Genomic DNA, 14,310 nt, shown 5'->3' on the forward strand with positions numbered 1-14,310 from the left:
TATATATATATTTGGTTTTTCGAGACAGGGTTTCTCTATATCTTTTTTAGTGCCTGTCCTGGAACTAGCTCTTGTAGACCAGGTTGGCCTCGAACTCACAGAGATCTGCCTGCCTCTGCTTCCCGAGTACTGGGATTAAAGGCGTGCGTCACCACTGCCCGGCTTCAACAGTATATTTTTAAGACTCTGTTCTTTGGTGGATGTGTAAAATGCCAACAGAGAGAGGATAGGTGGATTATCTAGTTATATATAACAGATTTCTCCATATTGCCCATCGTCTTACCAAATGGTGAATGACCTCGAATGTCAAAAATACTTGGCCTAAGTTTGGTCAGGGTCAGAAATAACACTTGACTTTCCTACTGGTAGCCACTCGCACATGTGAGAACTCTCAAAGCCTCTGTGCCATAAAATGTGGTCTTTTCCAACCAACCACTTAATGAAGATTTGGATCTAACTCAGAGTTCTGCTCCTTTGCCACTTCCTCCAAGATGTGGCCAACAGACCCAGGGACCAGACTTATCCAAGGGCTAAAGCTGAGCGACATCTGGAAAGGGCAACTCAATGACTCAGTTTCCTTGGTCTCCAGGGTCCCAACACAGCCACTGTGTTCCGCCCTGAGATGCAGTCATTGGAAACACACTTATACTCAAAGAAAATAGATTTGTCAGCTATAAGTAGGAGTCCTAAAATAGATTTTCTCTCTGAATATGAAACTTCCCTATCCTATGAGCATTTGACTCATTGTTTAGGGAAGTGAGCAAGTAAGCGGGATATTCTTAGCCTGTAAAAGTACATAATTATCTGCAGGTATGACTCCAAGAAGCCCCTGGGATACTTGTGACCTGGCCTGAAGGATTCTTGTCCCAAAATGAGTAATATGAAACATTATTCCTGTGGTGAGGTTAGTAATCAGTGGCCTTAAAGCTAACAAAATGTTGGTATCCCGAGTGCCTAGCTAAATAAGGAGATACTACAGAAAAGATGAGACCCTTCCGTGAGAGATGGCCTCTGCTGGCCTGGAAAAGATGAAGTGGCCAGTGAGCACAGAGGGTCTGTTGGGCCTCGGAAAACTGCTTGTTGTAAAGTAGAGTGGCGGGCTGCATCCCGCCGCCTGGCTAGCTTATGCCCGAAATAATCACACGGAGATCTGTTTTAATTAAATTGCTGCTTGGCCCATTAGCTCTAGCCTCTTATTGGCTAACTCTCACATCTTGATTCAACCCATTTCTAATGATCTCTATGTCACCACGAAGATTCAGCATGTCTGACCTGGCAACTTCATGGCAGGCGGCTCTCTCTGACTCTGCTTTCTTCCTCCCAGAATTCTGTTATGTCTTCCCCGCCTACCTGAGTTTGCCCTATCAGCTAGGCCAAGGCAGTTTTCTTTATTCAACCAATGAAATCAGCACAAATACACTTCTACACCAACTGCTGCCCCGAAGCTGCCTTGTGTTCTGTTTCATCGTCTCGCCAGCTTCTTGTGAAGATGCTTTCTGCAAATGTTTATGAAATCAGTTTGCTTTGATGAGGATCTCCAGAGTGGTCGACAGCAAGCCCACTGAGGGCCCAGCAGACCGCTGACCCTCAACAACCTGAGACTTCCCAACGAACTCCCAGGAGCTCTGGTTTCCAGGCTAGAGAGGATGAGATCACCAGGTGAGCCTTCCGTCCTTGGTGAGTGGATTTACCCCGCTGGCCTGGTCAGCAGGCTGGAGCCAATTGTCACACAGACTTCTTTCGCATCTGAGGTCGTGTGAACATGACCTGGATAACGAATGGGCACATTGTCTACTATGCAGTGCCCCCATTTTACACCCCTTTCCCATAGTTTCCTCTGACACCTCCCCCCTCCCCCCGGGCCCCAAGTTCAGCTAGAAAGTGGAACGCCTGTCACGGGCACCGAAGTCATCATGCAGGGGCCCTGTGATCCCCTCCGGCTCTCCTTCCACGGTTCTATCCGATGCTTCATTTTCTCTGACTCGGCTTTCCTTCGGCCAACTTCCTAGCAGGGCTTTCCTCAGCTAATCCTCTGGCCCGGTGCCCCTAACTTTTGTTATTAAATGAGTATAAACGGCAAATTCCTTGAGCCTCCCTGGCCTTCCTCCTCAGAGGCGTTCCTATCCAAGTCCTCTCGCGCACGGCCAAGTCAGAGCTGCAGCCCCTTAGTATCAGACTGTCCAAGGAGCCTGCAGCCCCAGGCTGGGCCCCCCACTTAGAAGTGGGCAGCTGGGACAACGGGGCGGGGGCACGCTACATTTTGGGAAACTTCTGTGCCTTTAGACAACCCTTTGGACTTAAAACAAAGCAGAGGAAGAAGATAGACAAATAGCAAAGACTTCTTCCAAATGCTAAGACATAATGTTCCTCTCTGTCTTTCCAGGAAAGAGCTAGCGCTCCTGGGAGCCACACACTTTCTAGGACAAAGAGGTTTCAGCAAGGGAAAGCAGCAAAAAGAGGTGAGGCAGAGAGGCGTCGCCTGCTGTCATGCCTTGCGCTTGAAGCCGGGGCCAGGCAGAGGCCCAGGGATCACACTGCTTAACCAGAAATAGTTTCAACAACTCCCCTGAGTTCTGGAGGCTATTTCTAGATGTGAAGGAAAAGGAGAAGAGGGAAAAGAATTGAGTGCAGACCTAACTGCATGGAGAAGGGGCCTGAATCCCCATCAGCTGGAGTAGCTGTTCCCACACCTGCAGTAGGAGAGCCCGGAAAGAATTGACTCTCAGCAGAGCTACAACAACAGACAGACTGGGAGACCCTCAGGAACGGACATTTGCTCAGACCTCGCTATACTGCCAGAACCGTGAACCCCAAGACATCCCAGAATGCTCCTTTGTAACCTGTTCCCCAAAAGCTCCAGTTACGCACAGATAAGAGAACAGACACAGATGCAGGGACAGAGTCACAAAACAGTCTGCAGATAGGTTCATACTGAACACACAGCAGGCAGGCAGGAATGAGGAAAGATTCAGGGAGCATCCGGAAGCAGAGAATATGACCCAGGACTTGCTCTCGGTGAAATGACACCATGGGGAAGCACTTTGATTGCTTTTCTTAAGGTATCAGTATCAGGGTTGTGCCCTATCGCGGAAATCTGACAAGTCACCTATGATAGTGACTCACCTATGGCTGCGGTCAGACACCGTGACCTAAAGCAACTTGGGAAAGAAAAGCTTTGTTAGAACTGGTGGTTCTGCATCCAGGGAAGTCAGTGCAGGAACTCAGGGCAGAAGCTGGCAGCAGAAACTAAGGCAGAAGCCGCGAAGGGGAGCCGCTTATGGCATTGATCTGCATGGCAAGGCTCACCTAGCCTGCTTTCTTAGAGCACAGGACCAGCAGGCCAGGAGTGACATCATCTACAGTGAAGCTGTGCCCTCCTACATCAACCATCAACCCCCCCTCCCGACTACATCAACCATCAACCCCCCCTCCCGAATGTACCACAGGCCAATCTGGTGTGGTAATTTTATCAACTGAGGTTCCCCCTTTCCAAATGAATGTAGCGTGTTTCAAGTTGACATGAAACTGGCCAGTACACCACCTATCTTTTTTTTTTGTCTTTTTTTTAGATTTATTTATTTTTGTTTACAGTGTTCTGTCTGCATGTATGCCTGCAGGCCAGAAGAGGGCACCAGATCTCATTACAGATGGTTGTGAGCCACCATGTGGTTGCTGGGACTTGAACTCAGGACCTCTGGAAGAACAATCAGTGTTCTTAACCCTGAGCCATCTCTGCAGCCCCATCACCTATCTTTTTACATAGCTTTCATCTTCCTAAGCCAAATAAGCCTGCCTGCTCTGGCCATCCAAGGAGCACAGCTGGTAAGATGAAATGCAAGAGCATTGGTTAGTCACGTGGTTGAAGCTGATCACACAAAGTGCTTAGCCAGAGCTGGTGCACAATGTCAGGCTGCATATGCTGGCTCCCATGCAGGTACATGTAATCTAGCGCTTCCAGAGAACAGCCTGGCACCCCCACCAATGCCTTGCCATCTCTGGGACCTCCAAGCTTGGCCTTTTGTGACCTCCCAGTGAGCGGGGCAGTAGCTTCCCTCAGGCCCTTCCTGGTTTGGTCTGTTTTATGTGCATGCCTAATTACCGCGCAGTTGGAAGACAATCTCTGGGTTGAGACCCCCCACTGCGGGAATCAGCTGCACTGCAGCCACAGGCGTCTTTCACTTGTCATTGTGGTTTGGATTCCTGCTGGTGTCTCTCTTTCCCTGCTGGGCTCCCTTAGAGTGTGAACGGTCCAGAGAACTGTAGAACCTTACTCCATTCCTGTTGGCAGCGAAAGTGCCCTGGCATGGGTAGGCCAGGCGTTCACAGACTTCCATCTCACGGCCTGCTACTGTATGGATGAGGCAGGGATGGAAGGAGGGAAGGGGAAGTCGCTAATGCTTTGTCCAGGTCCCTGTGTCCACACGTCCACCTCTTTACACTTGTGAGTGTGATTCTCAGACAGTGTGCCACGACAACCGCTGGAGTTCTGCAGACTGCCCCTGGGCAGTTCCCTCCCAGGGTGAGCCTCCTAATGGGGCAAGAGCAGGTGGTCAGGCCACTGTGAGGGGCTGCAGGCCCCTCCTCCCTCTTCTTCCTTTGGGAGCTCTCAGTGCTAAAAACAAGCTTTCTGAGAACCATATTTTTTTTTCTGGGTTAAAGGTGAAAAATGCAACATTTCCTCCAAGTGGGAAGCGCTCCGCCTGCCAGCTCCGGGCACATCTCCTAGATCCTTCCTCCCACTTGGAGAGGCCAGAGGGGCGGGGAAGGGAGGAGGGGAGAGGTGGCGGAAAGCAGAGGAGGGAAGTCGGAAGGAAAGGCCAGTTACTGTGGACCTGGGGCAGTTGGGTGTGTGGAAACCAGTGGGCCTGTTTGTGTTGGAGCAGCTCACGACCCGAAAGGGGCTGATCAGGAAGTGAAAGGCAAATAAGAGAGTAGCAGCCAGCGAGCAGGAAGCCGGTCAGAGTGGTGACAGACACGCCTGACAGGATTCTGGGGGCAGGGCAGGGACAAAGACAGTCCGGCAGACTTGCCCGAGGGCGATCTTGGTGGTGGGTCTAGAGAAAACATACAAGGTTGTTAAAGTCCGGTTTAGTAGAAAAAAACAATATTATCGGCCTGCACTCTGCTTCTGTTATCCCTGCTTAGAACCTGTGGAAGGTTCTGGGGAGTTTTCTCAGATTCTGATTGAGGGAGCTTTTCAGGAACTGATGCTTCACAGTGCCCTTCCTCCTTTGCTGAGAGGACACTGACCCCCCAGTTCCCTGACTCCTCCCTGAACCCCTCTCCCAGCCAGACTTCTCAACCTGTCTCTCACCACAGCCGCCACACAAAAGCCAAGGCTCTGGCCCTACTCCCTGCAAGTCCCTCCTCAGAAAAACAAAGCTACTGTGTATCAGGCAACAGTAAGGGTAGAGGGTCGAGCAAGACAGACACAGAAGACCAGGGAAGAGAGAGGCCAGTGCTGCTTGAATTGAGCCTGTCCAGTCACGGAGAACTTCACTTAACTCAGCTGTCATCAATCCCAAAGCTTCCGTAGAAAAGCAGTTGATAAGGGCCCTCTTCCCTTCACGGTGTGTCTTTCAATGACATGATTTGCTAGGGTGGATGGGCACATTAATGGTCCTGATGTGTGTACCCCTTCTTGTATCCATGGTGGATGTTCTTGTATCAGTCACAGGTCCTCTCACTACGAAGAGGAGTTCCTTTTCCACCGTGCGTGGGAAACTATTTATTGGGTGTGTTGTTGTTAACTGGGTGCAGGTGGAACCATACATCACAGTTCTGAGCCTGGGCAGTAAGACACCTGGCCTGGCTCTCCAGCATCCCTACTCTCTTCCGCTGTCAACGAGACAGGCGCGTCTACGCTAGCCAATTGTTCCCAGCAAGATGTGGGGTCCACAGAGCAGATCCAAGTCACCTTACCATCCCAGCTATTCTGCCCATGAGGAACTCCAGCAAAGACTTGAAGAACCACCTTGTCAAGATGACCAAAGCTGCTAGAGGCTCCAGGCTGGCCATTCAAGGCACAGGAGCAAGTTACTACTGTGAACCATGGGTGGGGGTGGGACATGGAGGTCAGTTAGGAAGCCTTACTGTGGCAAGAGATAATGGTTACATTTAGAGATAAAAGCAGCCTAGCCAGCAGCCCAGGCTAAGCTCTCAACTAGGGGTTGAAGACATGAGCCTCATGATTATTTCTGCTAGAAACTCATTCCACAGGGCCTGGGTTTTGTCCACAGAGAGGGCGGGAGAGCCATGGCCTTGTTTCTTGCCCTGTACTCAGACCTGAGACTCCTTACCCTTTGGAGTCCTTCTTCTTCTTGTCCTTATCGGAAGGACCCTTCCTGCCTGCACTCCATCACCCTCTCACCCTCGCGCCCCCTCACCACCTCCCCTTAGCCCCACCGGCTTCCCACCCAGAAAGGCCTTCAGAATCAGCACACACTCCCAGGCCCTTGGTCCTGGGTCATTGCATTTTCCTAGGATAACACTCGTAGAACAACAGCTCATCTGTGACCATTCCTTGGCCTCCAGTCAGCTGGATATTTTGTTAAAATTGCAATGATTATCTCTTTCCCAGAGGACACCCATTCACATTGTGCTATAAAAACAGATCTATTTTACCTTAGAAAGGAGTGACCTTGGGAGCCTCCAGGAAAAAGTGTTGGGGTGACTGGGAGGCAGTGAGCCCCATAGTCTACTATATGCCTTTTTTTTCTTTCAGACTACATTCATCAGGTGACCAGGTGACATGGGCAAGAGGCCAAGATCACTATAACTGTTGTGATTAATATTAATCCTTGCCATGAAAGCCTCCTAAACACAAGAGGCAAAAGGTTGTGACTCAAGGCAACCCTCTCTGGTTTATTTTGCCATCTTTTTGGAGTCTTAATATGCCCAAAACTGTGCTTTGCACCAAACTCAAGCCTTTGCTGAGTGGATGCTGCATAAACAAGGCTAGAGTCATGCCCGGGACTAATTATAGGAGTGAGATCGTATTGCTTTCCACTTATGGGGGCAGCGTTCATCTCACTTTTCTCTTAGTGAGTCCCGTCGTGGGGACCCGCCAGGGAGCCAGCTGTCGGCAGTCATGTGCACGCATAGCACAGGGCACAGCTGATGATACAGAAAAGGAAGCACCCTTCTCCGTCCTAGCCCAGATCCTCTGACCCTGCTGTGGGCATATTCCAAACCCCACACAACGTCGGACTCTAGTAGAGAGGTCCTTTGTAGGTGTGGCCTCTGAAAAACCAGTCACATCTCCACAAATGAGTGCTTCCTCATCCCCTTTAATCACGTTGGTTACAGGTACTTTCCCTCTCTTAAAGACAGCGTGGCAGCGCCCCACCTCAGCGATACATTCCTCTTACTCTCTTCACTTTGGACAGCATCTTATACCCTTGGATCATCACTGAGAGAGAATGGTTGCCTCCCCCAGCAGCCCACCCTCGTCACTCTCTACCACTTCATTCACACTACAAACGGCCCAATCGTATCTCATTTCCAAGAAAGCTCTTAGGAAAGTGTGCTGTAATTAAGGTCACCCACCTTAACTTGCAAAAGCACCCCATAAGTGTGGACAGTCTGCGGCTATAAAAATAGACACATACAAAAGTACAGCTACAAAATCTGGGGGCCCGTTCTCTTCAGTTTGTATCATAAAAAAAAAAAAAAAAAAAAAAAAGGATGCTTGCCTTAGAGGTAAGCTTGGGGAATGGGTCCACGGTATGATTATGATTCTCTGTTTAATTCCCCCCGCCAAACTTTTAATCTTATGGACTAGTGAGAGCACACTGAGTCAGCCAGTGAGGAATGGAAGGGGTTAATCTACACAATCCACAGGCCAAGACTGGAAGTATGAAGGGTCACACAGTCATTCTGCAAGTGTCATAAGTCAGGGAAAGACAGAAGTATTTTAATACTGTTCTGTGGAGTTTCTCTCTCTCTCTCTCTCTCTCTCTCTCTCTCTCTCTCACTGTCTTTAACACAGCATAGTTATTGAGCTACAGCAGACAGTCTCTGGAACTTGGTTTGATGTATGATCTCTCACAGGCTCTATATGTCGAACAACAAAGTCCAGTGCTTCTTATCCACAATAGTCCATTGGGTTTGGCCCACAGAGCATTTGCAGAGAAGGCCACGCAGGGCCTCCAGCCTTGGTTCCCACCAGGGCGTACTTTGTCCTTGGTGACAGGAAGCACACCCGATCCCCAGACCTCTGTGCAGCTTCAGGCAGGGTCTCCGGGCCCCTGGGATGTTTCGGATAGAGGCTGTGTCCGTGGACAAGGCCGGTGGGTGTTACTTAGCGCCACAAGTGTTGATGTTTTTCCCGTCCACAGCGTCCTCCACAAGGGAAATGTGGTAATCGGTGGACAGTGTGAAGTGAGAGATGCAGCCCACGAGGCCTTGCATGTACTGTCTGTTCGTGTGCAGAGCGATTTCCTTCATCCCACCTGCAGGGGGCCAAGATGGAGGAGAGAATGAGGCAAGATGAGGGGTCACCAGCTGGAGATTCTGTATGGTCCATTTTGTGTCCCCTGGTCAAGCTCTAACTGCCTAGAACATCGCAAGTATTAGTTTGATTTTGACCAATTGGATACACCTCTGAACACTTAAAAAGGCTGATTTCAGATGTGATATCTGCCTCAACTGACAATCTTAAAACTGAGTAGCTCTCCAATAGATTTTGAAATAGTGTATAATGTCCATAGGCACTGTCTTGGCAGCTTTCAACTATGCTCACTTAAAAACCACAAAGGGTATTAAATTAATGTTTATTTTTGTCAGTGTAGTGGATTATTAGCCATTTATAGGAATTCTACTCATTCTATTCTGAGAGGGGACACAGAGCCGGATCCTCCTTCCTTAGAGAGAACTCATGTGGGCTTATATTTAGAAAGTTCCTATTCTATAAACAAGAAAAGCATGGTTTTCCTGGTGGATGACTTCAGAGCACAGAGGCAAAGTGAACGAGTCCCTTCCTGCCTCCTCAGTCGTGAGTCAGAAGTTCAGAACATGGGAGAATGGACTCTCTGGACAGCTTCCTGATTTCCAGGTATTTGATTGACCCTGTTGAGTACACAGCCCAGGGACAGCAAATAAAGGTCTAACGAGGAAAATCCCTGAGGGACTGAGCTTTGGTCAAGGTCACTTACCCACATACAGAGGCCCATTGATGTTAAGTTGCCTCATTGTGCCAGGTGACTTGCCTGTTCTGGCTCCGTAGTCATCCACCGTCATCTTCCCAGATTGGCCATCCCTGCAAAGCAAAGTAAACGGAAACCAAACGAAGTAAGCTATCGTCGTCGGAGTTAATTCAATCATTTGGATTTAGAGATATAGAAGTATCTACCATGTGCTAAGTGATGATATTGTAAAGCACGCATACACACACACACAAACACACACACGCACATGCACACACACAATGCTGGCTTTTATAGCCCCATGGGAAGTAGAGCCAGCCCTGGATCACTCACTCCCTGATACCATCTATTCATTCCTCGAGTTTTCAAGAATTTCTTCCTGTTGGGTCCTCTATATTTTAAAAATGAATTTTAGGCCTTCCTGCCTGGATGCTATGATGGACAATGACCTTCATAGTTTGTCTTGCTTGAACTGCCACCCACCCCATTGCTCTAAACTATTCCCACTTACTTGATTTCATCAGTTATGGCATTTTTCCTTCTTTTTAGACTAACGTGTTAAAAGATATACCTTCTAATCACTTTTATCTTAGATTGGAAAAAAGTATAGTCACCTTCTGAGCTCCGTGATACACAATTCATTATGCTTATTGCTCACTACTTGTCTTTTTCCTCTCAGAGGAATGCAAGACCACCAAGGCAAGGTCTTGGTTTTCCTCAATGATATGTCTCAGGTGTCTGGAATAGCGTATGGCTCATACTAACAGATCCATGAGCAACCCTTGTATGAAACCATAACAATTACGATCGACTTCCAGAGTTATTGTGGAACCCATCTATTTTGCATGCAAAGCACAGAGTACCTTACACACATCTTGCTCTATGGAGGTGGGCTAAGGGGCCGGCTGCTATGCTTACCCACATATTATCATATGATTGCTTGAAAAATACAGATCTTAAACTTCTGTGAATATGAACTGTTGTAAAGCACTGTGTCTCAATTATCTGGCATAAGTGGTTGGATAAACGAGACATTTCTTCTACTCTGGTAGGTGTCATGCTTACAAGACCAAAGTCATCCAAAGCAAGACAGCGCGCAAAGCAGCCCCCTCCCCTTAGCAACTCCCTCTTTGTTTATTCTGTTGTCTCTGCCCTTCCATAGAGAATTAAGACATCAACCCAGTCCTTCTTGCCATATGTGATAGCCATAGCCTCGACCCCACTTCCATGAGGCCTGTCGGCTCACAGTTCACAGATACTCCAACCCACCATGCTGGCCCCATCTCCTACCCAGCCCTCATTGTACCCCACGACGTGCTAAGAATGAAATCAGTGACGTCAACCGGAGGGGCTGTGTCTACTGAGCTCTCCGCGCATGCCAAGCTCGATGTTCTGGCATACGACGTTCTTCTGAGGGAACATTCCTCTGCATTATTTCTCCCAAACGTCTGAAATCCCTGTGTGTGGGCTGCAGCCTGGGGTGGAACAGAAATGCTTTTGATCTAGGTTCTGCCCACAGCAATTTATGCAGTTTGGGGAAACGCATTTAACGTGTTTCCTTAGATGTCTAGGAAGGGACTGGTGACCCTACCATTGTGTATCTTCATGTACGTAATCAAACCACAGTAACTATGAAGGTTTAAATTCTCCTACAGTGTGTGACTAGTCTATCAACCATTCCGACCCAAGGTTATAAGCAGGGTCTATTCCCTGATGCTACTGGGACAGCAGTTGAAACTAATGTGGTTGGTGCTGAGAACCAAAGAAAGCATTGCACATTCCTTTGGACATGCCTGCGTGCAATGTCCTTTGTAAACAAGAGAGAGGGAATGAGCCATTCACTTCAGAATGTTTTCAGGTTAGGTTGGACTCTGCATTTTGACTTGTTTTCTAGAAAGAAAAAAATGAGATCCAAATCTGTAAATATGTATTACCAAAAAACCATTTTTTTTTCAACAAATGGAATTGGGGACTTGTTAAAATCCCTACACACACATCTGGTCTTTGTGGGCTGCCTGGCAGCGGATAAACCTAAGTCTGTTTTTGTGTCCTCAGCACCTTCTGAGGTTCTAAGGCAAGCCCCATGGTGAGGGCAGGAGGCTCGAGAAGGATGAGCTCAACACAGCCTACGTGGAAGCAGAGGAGGAAGCTGACAATGTGAGGCTGTCCCCAGGCCTCACATTGGCCATCCCCTGCTGATTCCACAGCAAAAGTTATGGCCCTTTTTTCAGGGAACTGCCATCAGAATCTCTATCCAGCTTCTTTTCTCTTTGGACTCATTTAACACATGCTACTAACATTGCTGATCTGGACTTGTTCTCTGATTTCTAAAAACATATGGTTAGGAATAAGGACACATGCGGCAAGGCTGTAAAGGCTCAGAAACAGTCTGCCTGAAGCTAATCAAAAGTCAGCTTGGCAATTAGCATTAGGAGGGCGTGGTTACGTTAGGAGGGCTAGGTGAACATTCACGATTTCTAAAGCTCAGATAACATTTTTTTCAAAGGGGGAGGACTGCTTATGCAAGGACACTCAGAGCATCCTTTAAGGTCTTCATGCCCCCTAATTTCCATCTCGTGGGGTTTTAAGGCCCCACTCTAACTTAGCCCCTAAAAAGTGTATTCCACACATAACAACAGATGCTAGCAATGATATGGACCACAAGGAACTCTTAGAGCTTGCTGGTTAGAATGTGAACTAGTTCAACCACTATGGAAATTAATAAGGAGATCTCTTAATAAATCTAAGGATCCAACTGTACAAGTCCTTGGGAAAACCCCAAGGACTCCAACCCTACACGTCACAGGGATGCTCACACACTAATGTCTGCTGCAGTGCTATTCATTAGAGCTAAGCTACAGAAGCAACCTCGGTGCCCAGTAACCAAAGAATGGTTAGCAAATATGTGATTTTTTTTCAGTCAGAAAGAAAGAACAAAAGTGACATTGCTCAGGAAAGTATATGCTCCTGGAGATAATCATATTAATCAAATCCAATTTGTCTCAAAAAGACAAATGTCATGTCTTTTCTCTTTTGTGGTCTCTTTATTTGTAGATAGATAAAATCACATGTGTACATGTGACACGGAAGTAGAGATGAAATTGTCCCATTGGCCCAAAGAGAGAGCCAATGGAAGGGGTAGAGGGATGAACGTGGTATACATTGGATACTTATATGAAAATGTTCTTATGTAGTGAGTGCAATGCGGTGTTAAGTAAATATCCACACAATACAATTTTTTTTTCTCCAGGCTATCTCCTTCCATTTGGAGTAGGTACTGGGGTTCAGTTTCTGCCAATTGGTGTCAGCAGGGGACATGGGTGGATACTGGCAGCAACATGAGGATGCCAGGTGAAGCTGGGTTAGAGGGCAGAAGGACAGAAAGGAAGCTGGGCACACATCCACCCTCTTGTAGCCCGGCTCTGTCTCCCTTTGGCAGGTGCTCACCTGACAGCCTTGACCCGGTGCCACCGGCCATCGCTGAAGGAGCCATTCACCACGATGGAAGCCACGCCGCTGCCCAGGTTGTAGCTAAGGAAGAACAAGGAAAGGAACAATGAGACACAAATGTTCACAAAGGCTCTCACTGTCAAAGCTCACCCAGAGAGCCATGTCCTTAACTCAAAGTTAAAAAAGGCTGGCACTCTCCAGGTTCGTATATGAATGAAGGAATTTTTACATTTTCAACTGTGGTGGGATAAACATTACACTCACCATCTAAGTCACTTTAAGTGTGTGCTTTAGAAGTGTTAAGAATATTCTTGTGTAACTACCATGTACAGTACTTCCATCTTGCAAAATGAATGCTTCAGAGCTCTAGGGTCCCCTCCCCTCAGCCCTGAGAACCACTCTTTTCCTTATCAGCTTTGACTAATAGGGACACCCAGTTAAGCAGAGTCACACGATAGCTGCATTTTTATGAGTGCCTTCCTTCACATGGTAAGCTCATCAGGGTGATTCAGGCCCATGTAGAGAAGCATCCATAGTGATGGTATTGGGACAAACAAGAAGAGTTTATCATCCGCATGGTTTGCACAGTGTTTCTCTGAAGTTCCTGTCCACCCTGAACCTCGGAATGTGGCCTTATTTGGAAAGAGGGTCTGATGCAATTGAATCAATGAAGCCACACTGGGTAGGAGGGGCCATCAATCAATATGACTTACGTATCATTATTCGAAGAAATTTGAACACAGGGACACATGAAAGGGTACGTGGGGTGAAGGCAGAGCTAGAAACACCAAGGTTTGCCAGCCAGCACTAGGGCCTCAGCCAGAACCACCAAAAGAACCTCCCTTGATCCTGTCAAGGAAGCGGTGCTGGCAACATGCTGAATTTTGGGTTCCTAGTCTCCAGAAGTGTACAAGCATCGATTTCTTTTTTAATGTGATAAAATTTATCGTAATTTATTACAGAAGTCCTAAGAAGCTATGAAACATTTTCACTTTAAGAAAGAAAAAAACGTTATTGAAGAGTAGGCTGAACTCTAAAGAGCTGAAGAGACTTTGAAATCACAGAGGTAAGATTTAAAATGGGGTTTCTCGCATCCTCTGCCCTGCTGTTTTTGATATCAGCTCTTGTAGCATTTTAACTCCCTGATACGTGGAAACCCTCCAGGAGTCACAAGACATGGGTGTGCTGACCAAGAGACAGCCCTCTTGACTCTCTGAGCACGCAGTTATACTAACTTAATTCAATCCAGAAAATATTCAGTGAGTGACTACTCTAGCCTGGGCAGGGAGCCAGCTGCCTAGACTTCCCCTGAGTGACACCATCCCATCACGTGCCGATCTGAATGGGGTCCACAGGGGCAGCTTTGCCCTCACTTGGGAAGGGAGCTGTCTAAACACGGTAGGGGGAAGAAGAAGGCTCCAATGAGACTCTGGCTCCTTCCAGATCACTCGCGACCCTTATTCTGAGAACAGAGTGAGAATAGAAAGCACTTGCATTTCCCAGAGAAAGTTCTATAGCTCATTCATTTCATAACAGAGTCTCAAGGAAACAGCACAGCCACAGCGTTCAATCAAGAAGAGAAGCTGTGGAGACTTAACAAACCATTGGACACAGCTGCCACCCAGACCCTAAAGTCTGCACCACTTTCAAGCCCGCTTTTCCCGCATCAAATGTCTCTTATAAAATAGCCAGCAGGTGAGGCTTGTGATGATTC

General features: G+C 47.7%; 1 protein-coding gene across 3 annotated transcripts in view; it reads right to left on the reverse strand.

Moving 5' to 3' along the window:
* Positions 1–7,273: 7,273 nt before the first annotated feature.
* The window catches only part of Egflam (EGF like, fibronectin type III and laminin G domains), a 162,847-nt gene continuing 155,810 nt past the window's right edge, over positions 7,274–14,310 (reverse strand). For all 3 annotated transcript variants that reach the window (XM_050139063.1, XM_050139062.1, XM_050139064.1), the window contains exons 20-22: positions 12,594–12,677; positions 9,156–9,259; positions 7,274–8,453 (exon numbers count right to left, since the gene is read on the reverse strand). In XM_050139063.1, coding sequence (XP_049995020.1) covers positions 8,299–8,453; positions 9,156–9,259; positions 12,594–12,677 — 343 coding nt within the window. In that variant the 3' untranslated portion in view covers positions 7,274–8,298. The remainder of the gene's footprint in view (positions 8,454–9,155; positions 9,260–12,593; positions 12,678–14,310) is intronic.

The sequence above is a fragment of the Alexandromys fortis genome, unplaced genomic scaffold, assembly GCF_014885135.2.
Source record: "Alexandromys fortis isolate MF-2015 unplaced genomic scaffold, M_Fortis_MF-2015_v1.1 scaffold_37, whole genome shotgun sequence".
Lineage (NCBI taxonomy): Eukaryota > Metazoa > Chordata > Mammalia > Rodentia > Cricetidae > Alexandromys > Alexandromys fortis.